The sequence below is a fragment of the Benincasa hispida genome, chromosome 1 (assembly GCF_027475165.1).
Source record: "Benincasa hispida cultivar pf3 chromosome 1, pf3_genome.v1.1, whole genome shotgun sequence".
Taxonomy (NCBI): Eukaryota; Viridiplantae; Streptophyta; class Magnoliopsida; order Cucurbitales; family Cucurbitaceae; genus Benincasa; species Benincasa hispida.
In genome coordinates this window covers 55,609,452-55,628,593 of record NC_143478.1, presented here as the reverse complement: position 1 = coordinate 55,628,593, position 19,142 = coordinate 55,609,452, and the positions used below count along the sequence as shown (strand labels likewise).

The 19,142-nt window shown below is 34.3% G+C and overlaps 1 protein-coding gene across 1 annotated transcript; it reads right to left on the bottom strand.

The window, feature by feature from the left end:
• Positions 1-4,136: 4,136 nt before the first annotated feature.
• LOC120082728 (amino acid transporter AVT6A-like) lies at positions 4,137-8,601 on the bottom strand. Its single transcript, XM_039038009.2, has 6 exons — positions 7,752-8,601; positions 7,172-7,666; positions 6,673-6,825; positions 5,882-6,085; positions 4,902-5,367; positions 4,137-4,615 (listed from the first exon to the last, which is right to left on the bottom strand). Exons 2-6 carry the CDS (start codon positions 7,596-7,598, stop codon positions 4,477-4,479), a joined length of 1,389 nt encoding a protein of 462 aa, XP_038893937.1. The 5' UTR covers positions 7,599-7,666; positions 7,752-8,601; the 3' UTR covers positions 4,137-4,476.
• Between the last annotated feature and the right edge of the window lie 10,541 nt (positions 8,602-19,142).

The window sequence follows — 19,142 nt, the reverse complement described above, 5'->3', positions numbered from 1 at the left end:
ATTAGAATAAGGTACCCCTAAGGCTCCTAAAGAATTAGAGAAGATTGCAGCTGAATTTCGAATTTGAAGAGGATATTCAAAGGTATGTAATGAAACCTTCTTAATTCATTATGAACATGCTTATTTTGATGTCAAAATTGAGGAATTAGAATGCTTAATGATCCTGTTTTCTTCTGCTACATGTTTATGTATTCCAACACCAGTAACTTCTACTTTTGTTTGATAGGGAAGCATATCCCTTGTGTAGCCCCCAACTTAAGAAGAATTTTACTTGTAGAGGAGATGTTTGCTCGAGTAAGTAGTATAACAATTAGCAAGGAATCTAATTCTCATTTGATGATAACTACTTTATCAAAGAAAACAAAGGAGCAAAACTGACCTATGATGAAGTCGGCGAAGGTGGCCTTGTCCATCCTATTTAACAAAAGCCACAAGACCAATTTTGTATGCTCCGTTGGTTTTCTGGAAATCCCCCTAAGTATGCCCCAAGTCTTTTTTAATCCTCAACAGCTCTTTTTAGGGAGAATTTGCATCTTGTTCTTGGCATCAACTTCAGCTAGGGTTTATTTCCAATTTTTCTCGATCAGGTTTTAGAGATTTTTCCCAATCTTCGACTTGTATACTCGCCTCTTAAAGTTGATCGACCTTGGTTTCAACCTACAAGGGTTGGTCGGCATCTAGGAGTTTTTTTCCTTAAGAAAGCTCTGCAGGTCTATGTTGACTGTCTTCTCATCTCTCTAGAGGCTATAATCGAACATCCACCTCTATGGATTGGAGACATTTGGATATCCATGTTAGCTTGGCTTTGCAAGCCCCCCTTTGAGGAGGTTGAAATTCGGGCAACAGTCGAAGATATGGGGAATCTTAAGTAGTCTAGGCCAAATGGTATGACTAGTGAGTTTTATAAAAAAAATCTTGGAACATTCTAAAGGGCGATTTACTAGTTGTGTTCCACAATTTTTTTTTTTTTTTTTTTTTTTTTAGAATGGAATCATAAACAAACAGTGCAATGAGGTCTACAGTTGCTTAATCCCTAAGAAGAAAAAGGCAACAAAAATTAGTGAGTACAAGAATCAATAAGTATAGGCCTTAGTCTATTGACTTCTCTTTACAAGATCATCTCCAAGGTGTTAACCAAGAAATTTAAAAAAGTCCTTCCTTCAATTATCCATGACTCCCAAATTGCGTTAGTGGAAGGTTGTCAAATTCTTGACACTATTTTGACAGCTTTGGAATCCTTAGAATAATGGAAGTCAACATGTAAGAAGGGTGCTCTCCTAAAGTTGAACCTTGAAAACCCTTATGATAAAGTCGATTGGGCTTTCCTTAATGTTGTCCTCGAGCTTAAAGGGTTCAGAAATAGACGGAGAACATGGATTTGGGCATCTCTTTCTTCAATCAACTTCTCTATTATTATAAATGGAAGACTGAGGGAAAAAATTATTGCTAAAAGAGGTCTGCATTAGGGTGACCCCCTCTCGTCCTTTCTTTTCACAATTGTGGGGGACTCCCACAACAATCTTGTTCGGTATTGTAAGGAAAGAAGATTGATTAAAGGCTTCTCTTTTGGTGATTCATCGATTGAGATCACACACCTTCAATATGAGGGTGACCCCCTCTTGGAGTGATGGGAACCTGAGGGCTTGGTGGTCTATTGTCAACCTATTCTATTGACATTTCCCTAAATGTCTTCAAAACATCTCTTATTGGGGTAAATCTTAGCCTTGAAGAGATTGATTTTCATGTGTCCATTTTGGGTTGTAAAGTGGAAATTTTCCCTTAAACGAGGGTTTCTCATAGAGGGAAAGCATGGTGCCAAGGTGTTGTGGGAAGCACTTGAGAAGAAGTTTAAGAAGAAGATTGATAAATGGTGTGGCTTAGTTGTCTCCAAAGATGGTAGGTTCTCGCTCAGTCGATTCTCAATAGTTTGCCGTGTCATTTCTTTTTCTTTGATGCAAGCCATGATGAGTTCTAGTAATTGTTCGGAGAAGATTATTAGAAACCTCGTATGGAATGGAGGTACATGTAAACCAGCCACCCACCTTGCCAACTGGAAGTGGACCTCTCTCCGAACGATCTATGTGGGACGCAGAATTGGCTCTCTTCATTAGAAACATAGTACTCTTCTGATGAAGTGGTTGTGGATTTTGCCATGAAAAGACTGCCTTTTGGAGGCATGTCATTAGTGCTATTTATGGGGTTGATGATTGTGGTTGGAATTCCCTTATGCCTAGAGACAAAAGAAAGTTCAAATTATGGGTTGGATTTATGAAGCAAAAGGACCATTTCTTTAATTTTATTGAGTTTGTTGTGGAAGATGGTAGAAATATAAGGATTTGGGAAGATATTTGGTATGCTTCTCAACCTCTTACGACTTTGTACCAAGATATTTACATTATTTCCACTAAAATGAAGTCGTGGTCGTTGATTGTTGGAATTCTCTGAACCAAGCTTGAGATTTGGGGTTTAGGAGAAGCCTCTTTGATAGAGAAGTTGGTAGTTCCATTGTTCTTGCCCAATTGCTGAATTCTTGGATGGTGGATAGAAATGGGGATGGTTTACAGTGGAAGAACGATTCGTCGGGCAAATTTCCAATGAAATACATGTTCCAAAACTTAATGAAGGGGGCCATGAAAAATAAATTTTCTATGGTGACCTTATCTGGAAGCTTAAAATTTTTAAGAAAATGAAGATTTTCCTCTGGTCCCTTGCTTATAGAAGTCTAAATACTCATGAGAATCTTCAAAGGAAGTTCCCAAAGTGGTCCCTCTCCCCCTTATTTGTTGCCTTTATCTTATAGAGATGGAACTATAGATCACTTGATTTTACATTGTGAGTTTGCTTCTAATGGGTGACATTTTTTTTTATTGCTCTTGGGATGACTAGTTGTCTCCCTAAGAAGATAAGATTGATGATTGAATGATGGATGGTCTTGATGGTGGAAGTTTTTGTGAAAAGGAAAAATCCTTTGGAAGCACTTTTGTGGTGTCTTTGGAAAGAAAAGAATAGTAAGATGTTTGAAGATGAGTCTATTTCTTTTTATTCTTTTCTAGCTCGTCTTCAACGTACAACCTCTTGATGATGTACAAATTATATCAAATTCTTATGTAATCAGTCTTCTTATGATTATTAACAATTGGAGGGCTCTTCTTGTTCAGTTTGGTGAAAGGGGATTTCCTCTACCTCAGCCTTTAGGTTTTTCTTTGGTTCTCTTGATGACTCTATACCACGTTTATTATTATAAAAATACATATTATAATATTAATACCAAAAGAAGCGTGTCAGGAAATTTTTTTAGGGTTATGAACTACCTAAAACAATTTTCATTCCAACACCTACATAAATAAGAAAAGTTTCTCCAAAAATACGAAAATTGTTATCTTCATGAATAAAAGTAAGAATCAGCAGGAAGCTTCAAATAAAAAATCGGGGTATATTTGATATATACAACACTATATATTTGAATTTTCTAAAAATAAACTAGAGTATATTTAAGTGCATGAATAAGATAATTTGTGCAATATATTGTTGTATATACCAAACAATATATGTTATGCATATTTACATTTTCTAATGTATTTGTAAACACACCAAAAAATAAATCATGATATATGCAGTGTATATTTACTTGTTTCAGTATATTACCAATATATTTAACATAGATTTGAGATTTCAAAGGAGATGTAATCGATTTTCAATTAGGAATACGAAAAAAAATAAAAAATAAAAAATAAAAAACTCCTGAAATGAAGGTAACATTAATTTGAAATATACTGCCTTAAATGAATATCAATCCAAATTAATAAATGATAAAAACAAAGTTAAAATTTAAAAATGATGTTAATAAGGAAAGAATTAATTATTTCAAAAGTTAGGGAGAAAAACTTTTTTACTTGAGTTTCACTCCAAAGAATCAAATAGTTAAACTTTGGATTTAGATAAAATTTGCATGCAATTGTTTCATCGGTTCAACTCTTCACTAATTCCAACGAGAAAAGCACTAATAAACATCTTTGAAAAACTTACTAATATAAACAAAAATTAAATCCTAATAAATTGATTCACAAAATTAATCCTAAGCAATCCAATTTGTAAGATTGATCACTTAACCAAGTGAAAGTAGTAGACAACAAACAAAACATGAATAGCCACACTCCTTTGCAAAAATACAAAAATAGTAGCCACACTAAAACTTAAGTGTGCCCAACATTGGTGTCAAAAGTTCCATCATGTTTAGTTTATTACAGATAATAAGACAATGGAATATAATACACATGGAGAACAGCACCCAGTACGCTAAACAACAACCCCAACAGAACACCACATTCATCTCATTACTTATAAATAAAAGTTCTAGCCAAACCTTCAATTTGCAATCAAGAGAATGCATCTGATTCTGCAAGAACCAAGGTTTCTTGGCAGAATATACGACGATCTTCCTTCCAGGTATTGTGATCAGCAACAGAGCATGATCAATCAGTCTCGGGGCGAGGAGTCCCTTTTGAACAAAGCGTAGGCATCACTGTATATGGCAATGATGTTTGAGAAAACTGCAAGAACAACCATGAAAATGCCCAACACCTTGTCCTTTTTCGTCGCTATATTGTGCGAATCCCTGGAAAAAAAAAACAAACACACCAATATGATAACTTTGAAGCTACCACCAAGTCCAACAATATGATAACTTTGCAGATGGTTCATAAGAATGACAAAATCGACCAAAATCCTAAATTCAGCAGAAATCCAATATTCCTAGGCTTTTAGAACAAACAGAGTCTCTAAAGTTAGAGACCGAGTAACTTCAATAAAATAAGCAATCAAGTAACGCTTATTTTCCCAGTAAGAAAACCAATGAGGCATTAATGGTTATTTCGGGTAAGCCAGAGAAGTAACTAGCTAACCTCAAAGCTACAGAAGCAGGGAATATGAACCCAAGGCAGACAGCAGCAGTTGCACCAGTAAATTGGAAGACATCCCAGATGCTAGGAATGAAATTTGCTCCCAAGAAAAGGAGAGTAATAAGCGAGAATGTGATCAGCGAAAATCTCAAGTTGTCTCGAACCAATGGTCGAGCAGATGGAAAGAGGAGGCCATCCAAGTTAACCCTCAATGGGTAAAAGACGATTGGAAATACAAGCATCAGGTGTGCTGCATAGCTAACACGGACAGCATCATTAAACACAGAACCATAGGGAATACCAAGGTCAGCATCAAAATTCGCAAGTACATCTGAGAGAGTTCCTTCACCAAAAAGGAGATAGCCAAAGATGCTGGTCATAACATAAACAGAAGAGCATAGAGCAATTGAAGTTCGTACAACTGCCTTTATCTGTGAAGAATCCTCCAGTTCATTGCTTATGTTGTGAACTGCAAACAAGAAGTCAACAATATAAGATACCTCAAGCCAATAATATATTACATTACCAGCAATTTAGTCTACCAAGATTCAGATCCGTCAACATTGATAGATGTCGTCAAATAATGTAAAAACTAGCAGGCAACAATCTTTCAAAAAAATCAATGATAAATAATCTCATCTCTTTTGGAAACCAATAAAAATCTCAGCACATTGCCTCTAAACCATAAAACTCTTGCACTGGTGTATAAGATATTCAAGTTTTACAGAAGTTTTTTAAAGAAATTCATACACAGAAGAACAGCATAGGTAAACTATGGAAAAACCAGGTTCAAATCAATTTGTACAGATTATGGCCTGCATCGTTTTATATCATTTTTTGTATCAGTTTTATTTGTCGATATTTACTTCACACTAGGCCATCAACCGAAATTCTGGATCTCCTGTTCCACCAACAGAACAAGGATGCAAGAAAATAAGCTTGGAATTGAAAACCTAATGGGAAAAGAGAGCAGTGTGCATTACCATTGTAATGGCATACATAGGCAGTAACCACAACGGGGACAGCAGTAAATAGCTTCAAAAATGATGAAATGTCGAAAATCTCAGGAAGCAATCTGGGCATCTTAATGCTTCCATCTATCAACTTGTAAACTGAAATTCCGATGGTAATGACAAGAAATACCACAGCCAGTGCAACTGATAGGGCAGATGTAAAGCTCAATGAATCTGCAACCAAGAAGGGTCAATAATCAATTAAAGCTCCATAATACATATCATAAATATCCATGGTTATCTTTTCGGTGGAGCTCAGATTCATCCTATTTCCTGTGTCTGTATGCAAGGGAGTATCAAAAATCATGATAAACAGAAATGTTGAATATAAATTGATATTTATTTATGGATTAGGCTCAGAGCACATTGATCAAGGAACTTTAATAATAATGGAAAGAATGCTTAGGATGCATGCAACTTTTCTGAAAAGTACTTCTAAATAGTTGCCAAACATAAACATTTGTGTTGGGAAAGTTCTTTTAACCATTTAAAAGCATTTGTTCCTGTTGTTCAAAACCATCGGAAAATTTGTCTTTAAGATGCAAAATTAAACAAAACAAGACCATCAGATATCTTAAGCTGTTGGACAAATGAATAAAGTAAAGTAACAAGAATAACTTTCACAAAACATAGCAGTAATCCAAGTTCGGATATCTTTATAGAACAAAAGTGCTGGTCATGTTCTGACATAAGCTGAACATGCTGAGAAGAAGATTGGTGCAGAGGCAGTAATTCTTCCCGATGAAAATGAAAGCACTAACCTATCCGCTTAAAGCATGCCAATGGTGCAAAAATTCCAAGCGTCACAAATAGAAGTACAAAAAATCGAGCATTCCACCAATGTTGGCCAAACCATCCTTCTAGAACACCAGCATGGTGAACACCGCCCACGGTGGTTCCAGAGAGCACATCACCTAAGGAGAAAATCATGCAAGATTGTTCATCTCATCCAACTGTATATGTAAATATTTCTAGCCAAGAAAGTTACTCATTGCCAAGATAACAGATGATGAATGTCCTGAAATCACTTTTTTGAAAATCGCACACTAGACAAAAAGGCGCCCCAGACATGGAAGGCTTACACCTCAATCCTTTTTTTTATCTTTCATCAAAGAAACTAAGAATTATATTTCCAGAAATAAAGAACTTATTCAGAGCTTTACATTTGGGTCTAGTATGCTCGCACACTAAAAGACAATACCTGAAACAAAATCATGGAAATAGATTTAGTGATAAGTTTATGAATTGATTGAAACCCACCTATAATAATCATGTACACAGTAAGAACACCAATGTTGTTGACAAGAACGCATATCTGCAACCCGATTTTACCATATCTCCCAAAAGCATCTCCCATTAAACCTCCATAAGAAGTCGACTTCCGCGGCCGACTAAACCTGAGCAAGAGCTCTATTGAAGCCTCTGTAAGGAATGCCATGATGATGATCATGGCAACCCCTAAAATGAGGCCCAACTCTTTCACCATAGCTGGCAAAGCCATGATCCCAGCACCAATGATTGTGGTCGATAAATTGAACACCGCTCCGCTGAAGGAAGCTCCATTAAATTCATTAAACCCAGAAACTTCATCTTGTCTACTTGGTAACAAAGGAGATTTCTCATCCACTGCAGATTTCTTCCTGCCCGACCTCTTCTCCTCCCTTGGTGCAAGATTGTCAATGGTCATCTTTGCAATTATCAACTCAAAACAGGATTAAGGAAATCTCAAAATTACCAAGCTAATTCTCAAGAAATCTACAAGAAACAGACATAAAAATTAGGCTTAAATCTGATATAGGTTACCGAGAGTTAAAAGCTTCCAAAAGTAACTTAACCCCACCTGATAAAACTTTCAAAACTTCGCAATAAAGGATCGTATGCAGTCAATGGCTACTTTTAACCGAAGCCACCAGATTCCAAATACCCAGCTTCTTGTAAAATTTAAAAACCAGGTGTTCTATAAACAATCCAATCAACTCTAAAACCAACACTTCTGAAATGGAAATCGGGAAGAAAATCGAAAACCCAGAAGGGAAATTGACTTCAGAAACAAGAGGGGAAGAAAATGAATCGAACGCTGGTATATACACAATCAAAATCTGGGTTATTAAGAGCGAACAAAGGAGATAAACCAGTCCCCTTTGTCAAGACAAGCCAATCAAAGAAACCCAATTCCCCAACCAGAGAAGCCAGAATGGGATTCACTTTCGACCAAGAAACTCCACGGTTACGGATGCAATTGGGGAAAAATGCCAAAAAAATCACGTCTCTTGGGCAATGATGAAGAAAGAGAGAGAGAATCAGACGCAATATGGAAAGTAGTGGCAGAACATGTACGCATACGAAAGACGAATTGACTGCGATGAGAATACGGCTACGGGTCGTTGAAAGTTATCTTCTTCTAATCTCTACGCCGTCGGAAAGTCACTGCGTTTGTTTGGCCTGTAAATGCGATTATGATCGTGAATTTCAACTGAATTCCCCTTCGAAGAAATTTTGAAAGGGAAAAACAATTGAGCAGAGGAAATCGGCGACCACAAGCGCGTCTCTGTAGAAGAAAACAAACGAGGCTCCCATGCATATGGTCCACTCTTGTATTTTTTTTTAATCCGAACAACTGTTCCCGATTTGTTAGGAAAATTCAAAATAATGATAAAACATTAAAAGGAAAAAAGCCTTTTCAAACTTTTCTTCTTTGTAATTTTAAAAAATAACAGCATTAATACTAATCTTTGTTTAAATATTACTATTGATTTTTTTTAGCTATTCTATTAAAATTGAGCAAAATTACTATTGATTTGAAATTGAAATCAGTTACATAAGTTAGAAAGCGGGTATAGGTTAAGTGAAACAATATATTGAAATTTTATTTTAAATTCCTAAAAATATTTAGGATTAATAGTAAAATATCATAATCTCTGTACGATAGACTACCATATGTGTCTATCATGACACAAATAAATAAATAGTAGTCTATGTTGTAACATTCCGGAATCTAGGTAAATTTAAATTAATGCATGAAATTATTGGATTTTTTCTTTTTAATTCAAGGCCAAAGATTAGGTAATTAAATTATTTGTTTAGTTCAATTTTATTTTTATTTTTTATCTTTTAATTGGTCATGGTTGGAGAAGATTTGGTGGTTTGAGTTTTGTTTTGGAAGAAGAAAAATGGGGGATAAAACTTTGAAGACCTGAAAATTGAAAACAAAGTGTTAAAACTCTGAAGACCCGAAAATTGAAGTTTTGAAGATTTCAAGACTCAAAAGCTCTAATCAATATCAAGATTACAACTTTCTAAGGATTGAAGACTTGGAAAGCTAAAACTTCCTTCAATTCCAGAAGACTGAAGCTCTAATCGATCTGGAGTCTACAACTTCCTAGGGAGGTTGGAAGAACTAAAGCCAAAGTGTAAAACTCTAATCCTAATTCAGAAAGAAGGGAAAAATAAAATACTGAAAATAAAGGAGAATATAATTAAAATTATGAATGAAAAATATAAATTAAATTAAGAGGAAGTTGGATGGAATTTAGGGAAAAAATTGATAAATTAAGAAATTTATTAATAATTATCCAACAATAGTATATATAGCTATGAATAAGTGGGTAGAATTGGGGAAGATTAATAAGGGAGTTGGAAGCTAGCGAATTCGGGGGACAAAGGAAATTAGATAACTTTTCGTTTGGAAACTGTTCATTGGAAGGCTTGGGAGGTTGAAATTAATAATTTGAAGGTGGGAAGAATTTGGATACCTTTTGTACGGAGACTGTTCATTGGGAGATTTGGAGGTAAAAATTAATTATCAGTGTATAGGGTAAGTTAAAAATTAAAAAGAAAAGTAGAATCCATGTGTTGCAAGCAGTGAGGGTAACCCATTAGCGAGATTGGAGGAAGTTGGAAAGAATGGCGAGAGCAAGATTTGAGCACGAGAATGGGAGAGAGCGAGACTGGTTAAGCGAGAGAATGGGAGAGAGCGAGACTGGTTGAGCGAGAGAATGGGAGAGAGCGAGATTGGCTGAGCGACGCTCGCGAGATTGAAAAGAGCGAAGCTAGCGAGAAAGCTGGAGAGAACGAAATCCTTAGCAAGAAACATGGAGAGAGCGACATTACCGAGAGCCAAATGAGCGAGAAGGCTGGAGAAAGCGAGATCCTTAGCGAGAAACATGGAGAGAGCGACACTGCCGATAGCCAAATGAGTGAGAAAGTTGAAGAGAGCGAGAGCGGAGAGAGCGAGATTTGAACAGAATGCTGTGTTTTAAGGAATGTAATGCGATCTTTGATATTTTTGATAATTAAGTCAAAAATTAAGAAATTTAGCTGGCAAAAGGAGATTTCATGCAGAAACTTAGGGATTAAAATACACGGCCAAGATTACATGCCATAGGAGTAATTTTGGTTGGCAAACTTAAAATTAGACAACTCAAAAGCTCAGTTAACCCTAGTAATTTAAAAGAGGCCACTTGTAGGATGTGTTGTCACATAGAGAAAAGTTGAAAACGACTATAAATAGGAGGCATTGGCTGAAGAATTAAACTCATTCTCAAACAAATTCCAGTAGTAATCGTCGTGTAGAGAGAGTGAGGTAATTTTTTGAGTTTAAAAGAGAGAAGCTCGAGAAAGGTGCTGCCCAAATTTCCTACTAAGAGGGAAAGCTTACTGTGAGTGTTATAGTTTTGATAGTTAACATATGTTGTGAGTGTTATAGTTTTGATAGTTAACATATGTTGTAAGTGTTATAGTTTTAATAGTTAACATATGTTGTGAGTGTTACATTGTTTTTAGTAATTCAGTAGATGTTGTGCGTATTATGTTGCATTAGAAAATACCATCCCTGCTAGCATGATAATTTTGCTAGGTTAGTATGCGTGGTAAAAGTTATGTCACTCTAGAGCATCATTTATTAGCATGATGGTTAGGTAAAGTCAGTATATTTGGTAAATAGTACGTGCTTTGTTAGTCAGAAAGTACAGTGAGTAGCTTGATGTACTGTGGGTGTTATACTTCTTTGTTAGCACTGTGTCTTTGATAAATCAGTACGTAATGTGAATATTATAGTTGTATGATCTGAACATCACAGTCTTGAGATGTTAGAATTTGCTATCCTATGAATTATAGGGTTGTCGTCATCTCTCGCAAGCATTACGGTAGAGTCCATTGTGAATATTCACTTAAGTTAAAAGAGAAGTGCATCGTAAATACTGTGAAGCCATGATATTGTTTGTGTGTGACTATGGAAACTGCGATTATGCCTGGGATGTGGTTAGCATGCTTAACAAAAGGTGCTTCGTGAGAAATAATGGTCGACTTCGGTCGGCGGGAAATAATGGTCGGCTTCGGTCAGCGGGAAATAATAGTCGGTGACGACCGGCGAGAAATATGGCCAAGTACCTAAGCATTACTAGCGGGATAAATAAAATGGTCGATGTGCACATTGGTAGAAATTGGGGTCATAGAAAGGTTTTCATAGGTGATTGTATTGTTTGATGATAGGATATGCTTGCTATATGTTGATATTGGAATACAAATTAGTAGCTGCGTGATTATGCCATTGATTGCACTTGAGTTCAGTGTGAGTGCCAACATGTGATTGTTCTCAAAATGATGATTTTCAAAATGATTTTCATCTTTAAAAGAACCACTCACTGGGCTTAGTAGCTCACACTCTTCAAATTGTTTTCCTAACCCCCCTTAGGTAGCAGAGCGGAGCATTCAACAAGAGTCCACTACCCACCACCATCAACTAAAAGCTCGGTAAACTCTCGAGGCACGGCTCAGAACATGTGTTAAAAGTATTGAAAATAGGATTAAATTACATATATAGATAAATAGGTGGAGTATTGTAACCTTTTAATTGGTTGTATAGATTAATAGGTAGGATAATGAGAACCTATTGATTACATGTATAGATAAATAGGTAAATGTGGTAAACCCATTGTAATCATAATAAATAGAGAAAACAATATTTAGTACAAATATTGTCTTAGAAGGGTTATAATCACTCTCACGCTCCCTTCCCGATCTTAGGGGTTTAAGGCTTGGGAAGGGGTGTGACACAAAGCTCTTTAAAGATCTAAAGTTCCAAAGATTGAAGCTTTGAAAATCTAAAGAATATAGCTCCTCTCAAGCTTCAAAGATTGAAGCTCGAAAGCTCCCAAATTCTGAAGATTGAAGCTCTCTAGCTCTTAAGCTAAAATAAAAAAAAAAAAAAAAACAGAAGATTCAAGATTCAAAGGCCTATCCAAGACAATCGACAAGCCAAAAGCTGGTCAAAATCGATAAACAAGCTAGAGATAGATTCAAACTAATCTATGAGATCAACAAATACATAAGCCGATCCTACAACAAGATCATGAAGCCCAAAGACTGATCATCCAAGAAGATCAATAAGCTTAAGGATTAAAATTTACTTTTTGAGAGAAAGAATCAAAGGATTATGTATTAGAGATTGTACTCACTATACTAAACTTAATACAAATATAAAGTTCAAATTCCATGAACTCTGAAAATCTCGTCGAACAAATTGGTACACCAAGTGGGACCTCTCTACCTTTCATCTCTTTCTCTCATATGAGATAAAATGTCATCCAAAGATAATGCTTCCAGAATTTCAAGTGATGCTTACATGGGAACAATTACTTATGGTCACTTCAAAGAGATCTGATAATTTGAAGAGTAGCCAACCAATAAAATCGCAATGAATATATGGAAGCAACTATCGAAATCAACAAATAGTGGGATTGTCATCAAGGAGAATCTATTGTCTAATGAAGCCACTTCATATACTGAACAATCCAACAAAGAAGCTTCAAAACCCAATATAATGTCAGTTATGATGACAAACGTCGGTATAAGTGAAGGAAGAATAGTTTAACTAAAAAATAAGGTGAGCATGCTAATGAAGGCAATCTAAGAGAGAGATTATAAAATCACATCCCTAAAGAATCACATCGAAAGTTGTGATGCTGCTGAATCAAGCCAAACACATGGTGTTAAGGATAATGACAAAGGTAATACAATCTTGCAAGAAAGTCAATGACAACCTTCAACTTCAATTGCTTCTTTGTTTGTCCAACAATTGCAAGATATGATTACAAACTCCATCAGAGCTCAATATGACAGTCCTTCTCAAGGTTCTCTCTTGTATTCGAAACCATATACAAAGAGAATCGATAATTTAATAATGTCAATCAGATACCAGCCACCTAAGTTTTGATAATTTGACGAGAAGGGAAATCCAAATAAATATGTTGCTTATTTCATCGAAACATGTGAAAATGTTGGTACGCGAGAGGACTTATTGGTCAAACAATACGTTCAAGCATTGAAAGGAAATGCTTTTAATTGGTACACTAACCTAGAGTTTGAGTCAATTGATAGCTAGGAAAAACTCGAAAAAAAGTATCTAAATCGCTTCTACAACACAAGACAAATAGTTAGTATGTTTAAGCTCACCAACACTAAACAACGAAAAGATGAACTTGTCATCGATTACATAAATCGTTGGAGAGCCACAAGTGTGGATACAAAAATCGTCTCATTGAACTATTTGCTATTGAGATATGCATCTAAGGTATGCATTGGAGGCTACTTTACATACTTCAAGGTCTAAAGCCTTGCACCTTTGAAGAGCTAGCAAGAGCCCATGATATTGAAGGAATTGAATGTCTTAACAAAAGCGTGTGAACACAGTACCGACGTTTAATCAATTTTGAAAACATTAAATTTAGAAAATACAAAGATAGAAATATGATAAACATATAAGATAAAGCATACTATTGAGAGAGGAGAGAGGTGATAGGAGAAAATTACACTTGAAGACTTTTCTTCTCATAACTTCTCTTTATGAAATGGAACAACACGAACAAGATCTCCCTCGAACTCAACGTGCTACAGAAAACTTTCCTTGAACTGAATAAATCACGAATAGAGGAAACCACCAAAAGGACTTCTTTATTATTCTCAGACAAGGAATATGGATTGTGGGATATGTTTTAGTTTTGGAAGAGGAAGGGAACTTTTTTTAAAATAAAAAAAATCCAGAGAGTTATGTGCTTCTATAAAAACTTTATTACTATTCCAGAATCTACCCAGAGTGTGTTACGTGAGATTAAACATGGAGGAGAAGTTATTAACTCCCTTCCCTTTTAACATCTAATAACTCATACTAATATATATATGTCAATATGTCCGAGCTCACCATCACTAAACAACGAAAAGGTGAACTTGTCATCGATTACATAAATCGTTGGAGAACCACAAGTGTGGATTACAAAGATCGTCTCACTGAACTATTTTTTATTGAGATGTGCATCCAAGGTATGCATTGGAGACTACTTTATATACTTCAAGGTATAAAGCCTCGCACCTTTAAAGAACTAGCAACCCGAGCCCATGATAATGAAGGAATTGAATGCCTTAATAGAAGCGTGTGAACACGGTACCGGTGTTTAATCAATTTTGAAAACATGAAATTCAGAGGAATACAGAGATGGAAACAAGATAAACATATAAGATAAAGCATACTATTGAGAAAGGAGAGAGATGATAGGAGAAATTTACCCTTGAAGACTCTTCTTCTCATAAATCTCTTTATGAAATGGAACAACACGAACAAGATCTCCCTCAAACTCAACGTGCTGCAAAAAATTTGCCACAAACCAAATAGATCACGAACATAGGACACCACCAAAAAGAACTTTTTTACTATTCTTAAATGAGGAATATGGATTGTGGGATCTGTTTTAGTTTTGGAAGAGGAAGGAAACCTTTTTTAAAAAAATCCAGAGAGAGTTATATGCTTATGTAAAAAGTCTATAACTATTCCAGAATCTACCCAGAGTGTGTTACGTGCGATTAAACATGGAGGAGGAGTTATTAACTCCTCTCCCTTTTAACATCTAATAACTCATATATATATATATATATATATATATATATATATATTAAATCCTATTTAATATATATAATTAAATTAATATATTAATTAATTAGTAATTAAATATCATATATTTAATTTCATTTGAATCATATTCAAATGGCATCTTCTCATATAACCTATAGTTTTAATATGAATCTCATTCATATTGATTTTAACTGAGAGTATTTGTATGAATCACATTCATATAATTAATATTTAAATCTTATTCAAATATATTGTTCTCATATATTATATAGTATTCATCATAAATCATATTTATAATTAACTATATATGATAATGTATCAATATATATTATATTAATTTGAATCTCGTTCAAATATTTATCTCTCTTCTACATAGTATTAATTATAAATCATATTTATAATTAATTATATATTATAATGTAACAATATATATTATACTTTATATTAATCATATTAATATAAAATTTTTCTTAAATAATTTGAACAATTCAAATTATTCTAAAACCATTTTATTCCTTATTTTATCCTTAGTGAGCTAGCAAGTGGACCTAAAGACCCTACAGATTAAAAGCTTCAATGATATGAGATTAATTAATTAAACTCTTTAATTAACTAATCAACATTCATGAACTGTAGATCACTCCACTAAAGACCCTAAAATTGGAAAGGACAGAATTAGTTATAGTTCAATTATAAACAAAATCCCTCGTGAGAGGGTAAGGTGCCTATTGTTCAAGACCCAGAATCAACTCTAAGGGAGCAATTCATCTACTTACCCGAAAATTGGAAAGAACAGAATTTCATCTTGTGAAGTTATGTTCCCAACTCCCTACTCGGAAAAATCCACAAAATGGTAGGTTTATTGAGTCGATGAAATTGGCCACTCTCACACATACAGATTAAAAGGATTTCCCTCATAGACAAAAGTTCACAACTCACTCAGGATTAAGGTCGAGTTACCCATGGTCATCCTGTGAAATGTTAATCTCTTCAATCAATAGTGTTATATAGAGAGACTAATCATTTTGCGCTCCGATCTTATACGAACTCTTTATGCAGGATACCTCCACTAACATGTCTCCACATGAACAATTAGGATCACATTGTTTGTAACACTTTACAACTATTGTAACGAATACAAAGTGGGTCGCATCCATAGTGTCACTAGAATAAGACATCCAACCTTATCCATATACTATAGACCATTTAGGTTATTACATAAACATGATTCACATGTATGTCAACAACATACATGTATGTTTAAGTTACATAAAATAACATCAAATCTTGATTTATTGGATTCAGTTAATGCACAAATAAAATAACTCTTTATTTTATTAAACAATTCGTTTATACAAGTTTACAAACTACGAGAACCATGAGATTTAGGATACCAATCCCAACAACCCCACTTGTCCCGAAGCTAGTGGAGTGTATAATAGAGAGTATAATACAAGTAAAGTGTACAATACAATAAACTAAGACATACACTATACCCAGTAATATCTTCCACTTGTCCTAGACAATATGACGCATATCCTATAAATCTAGATTTTCTAAATGACTCTCAAACACCTTAGCTGTGAGAGCCTTTGTAAACGGATCAACAATGTTTATGCTCCGTAGCTATCTTTGTGACTATCACGTCACCTCATTGCATAGACTCCTGGGTTCCTTTGAATTTTGCCACAACACCACTATTATCACAATAAAATGTGATGGGCAAAGACTTGTTTGGAACGACTTCCAAATTAGTAAGAAATTTCCTCAGCCAAACAACTTCTTTTGTAACTTCACAAGTAACTACGTATTCAGCTTCCATTGTGAAGTTTGTGATGCATCGTTGTTTGATGCTTCCCTACAATTTAGTTTCTTCGTTAAGAGTAAACATTGATCCTGATGTGGATTTCCTAGAATCTTTATCAGTCTGAAAATTAGAGTTTGTGTATCCTGTAAGGATCAAATCCTTAGTCCGATACACAAGTATATAGTCTATTGTTCTCCATAGATATTTAAAGACTGTCTTGATCCTTATCCAGTGAACTAATCTTGAATTGGAATGATATTTACTGACAATCCCTACTACATAGTTAATGTCAGGTCTTATACACAACATGGCATATATAAGGCTACCCACAACCGATGCATAAGGAATCCATCTCATTTCCTCAATCTCTTGAAGAGTCTTAGGACACTGTTCCTTAGACAATATAATTTCATGCCTGAAAGATAATAAACCCCTCTTGGAGTTATGTATCAAATATCTGACAAGCATCATGTTAATATATAATGTCTGAGACAAGACCAATGTTTATTTTTACAATCCTTGATGATTTGGATCTCTAGAATAAACTGTGCCTCACCCAAATCTTTTTTCAAATTGGGCGGCTAGCCACTTCTTTACATATGCGATAAGCCTACATTATTGCCAAGAGTAGGATATCATCCACCTATAACACTAAGAAAGTTGTGTAGGATCGATATGGCAACCCTAGTGAATGGGGTTGAATTATATTAATGAAAAAAATTTCTCTAAGTGGGCCCAATTAAAAAAATTAACAAACTTTTTGCTAACAATTAATTTAAACAATAAATTCATGCAAATAAATTCAAATCAAAATAATCAAGAAGTTAATAATACTACTTTAAAGCAAACAATTTGATTCTAATAACAAGATTGGTATGAGATATATAAAGATCAGTTCAACCAACCAAAATGAACATTAAACAATTAATTTAATGAAAAATATTGCAACTATTTTCATACAATAAAATATAACAACAAATTAATTTAGGGATAGAGAAATTAACACCTGTAATTTTATAGTGATTTCACACAACTGACCTACATTCACTTTTCAAGCTCCTCTTGGATATGTCACTACGAATTTGACTATTTCCACGGCTTAGAATCGAACTGCTACAACATTCTTTTTCCGGGAGCAAGAATGAACCCGATCTGTACCATGGTTGAGGATTAAACCGTTACAACAACTCTTTTTTCGAGATCAAGAGCAACCCTTATAATAGTTTGGAAAAATAAAGAGCAACTTAACAAACTCTCTCAATGAGTGGATTACAAATTTTGATTCACAAAAATTAATTCTCACAATACATAAGATATCTGTCTCAATAATTAGATGAAAAGAAAAAAAATTGAAGCTTAGAGAGAGAACAACAATGGTGGCTTGGAGTTATGGAGGATTGAAAAATAATGTAAATTTGTTGTATTAATTTTGGAGAAGATGAAGAGTTCAAAAAGTGAAGGAAAAGATGAACACCAAATTTAATTTGGGTCATGGGATGTTGGTAAAAGAAAATTGAATGGTGAAGATTTAAATTAAACTAGCCATTAGACACAGACAAAAAATAATATGATAATAAATATCTCTTAAAATCATTTCTTTTAAAACCTAACAAAGAGCAAATGCCCACCATGTGTCCAAAACTAGTCGTTAGACACAAATATAAAATAAGATCAAATTTATTTTTTTTAAAACTTATTTTATTTTTAAAACCAATTCAAAAAATTAGAAGCTTACCATGTGTCACTCTTCGAGGGCTCTAAATGTCTCATTTCAATTGGGTCCATTTTGATAAATAAGCCACGCACGTCATCACTTGGTGTATTTTTCCGTTAAGCTTGTTTTGGTCTATCGTTTGAGCTCCAATTTAAGTTATTCGAAATGTGTGGATTTGTTATTCATAACTCTATACAATTAAGACTTCAAAACACTCAAATTGGTAATAAATAAAAGCATGTTTGTTATCATTAAAACATTAATTAATTAATTTGAGATTAAGGGCCAAAAAGCCAAAAATCTCTCCATTTTTTTAAGATGACAAGCAAGTCAGGAAAAATGAAATCAAAAGAGGTATGTGTTACAAAATATGAACTTGAATCACAATCAACATACATACATACATAATTTTAATTAACTTGAAAACAATTTATATTTCAATAACAACAAGCTTTCATTTTTCTAATTATCTCTCCCCTTTTTGGAATCAATAAAAAAAAAAAGAACAATTATGAAAATATCATAAAGACGTGAGACTTCTTAATATTTAAATTTTCTCATTTTTATCTCTTAAATCATTCATGTCAAGTTTCAAGCCATAAGATAAAGATTTAAATTCATCATTCTCTTTTTCAAGAAACTTGATTCTATCATTCAAGGCACATTTCTCATCATCACAAAATTTCTCATCATGCAAAATATCATTAGTTGCTCTATTTTTCAAACATGTATTTTCATCTATCAAAGATTTATTTTCAATTGATAATGCCTTATACTTCTTTAATAGTTTTACATACTCAAAGCTAAG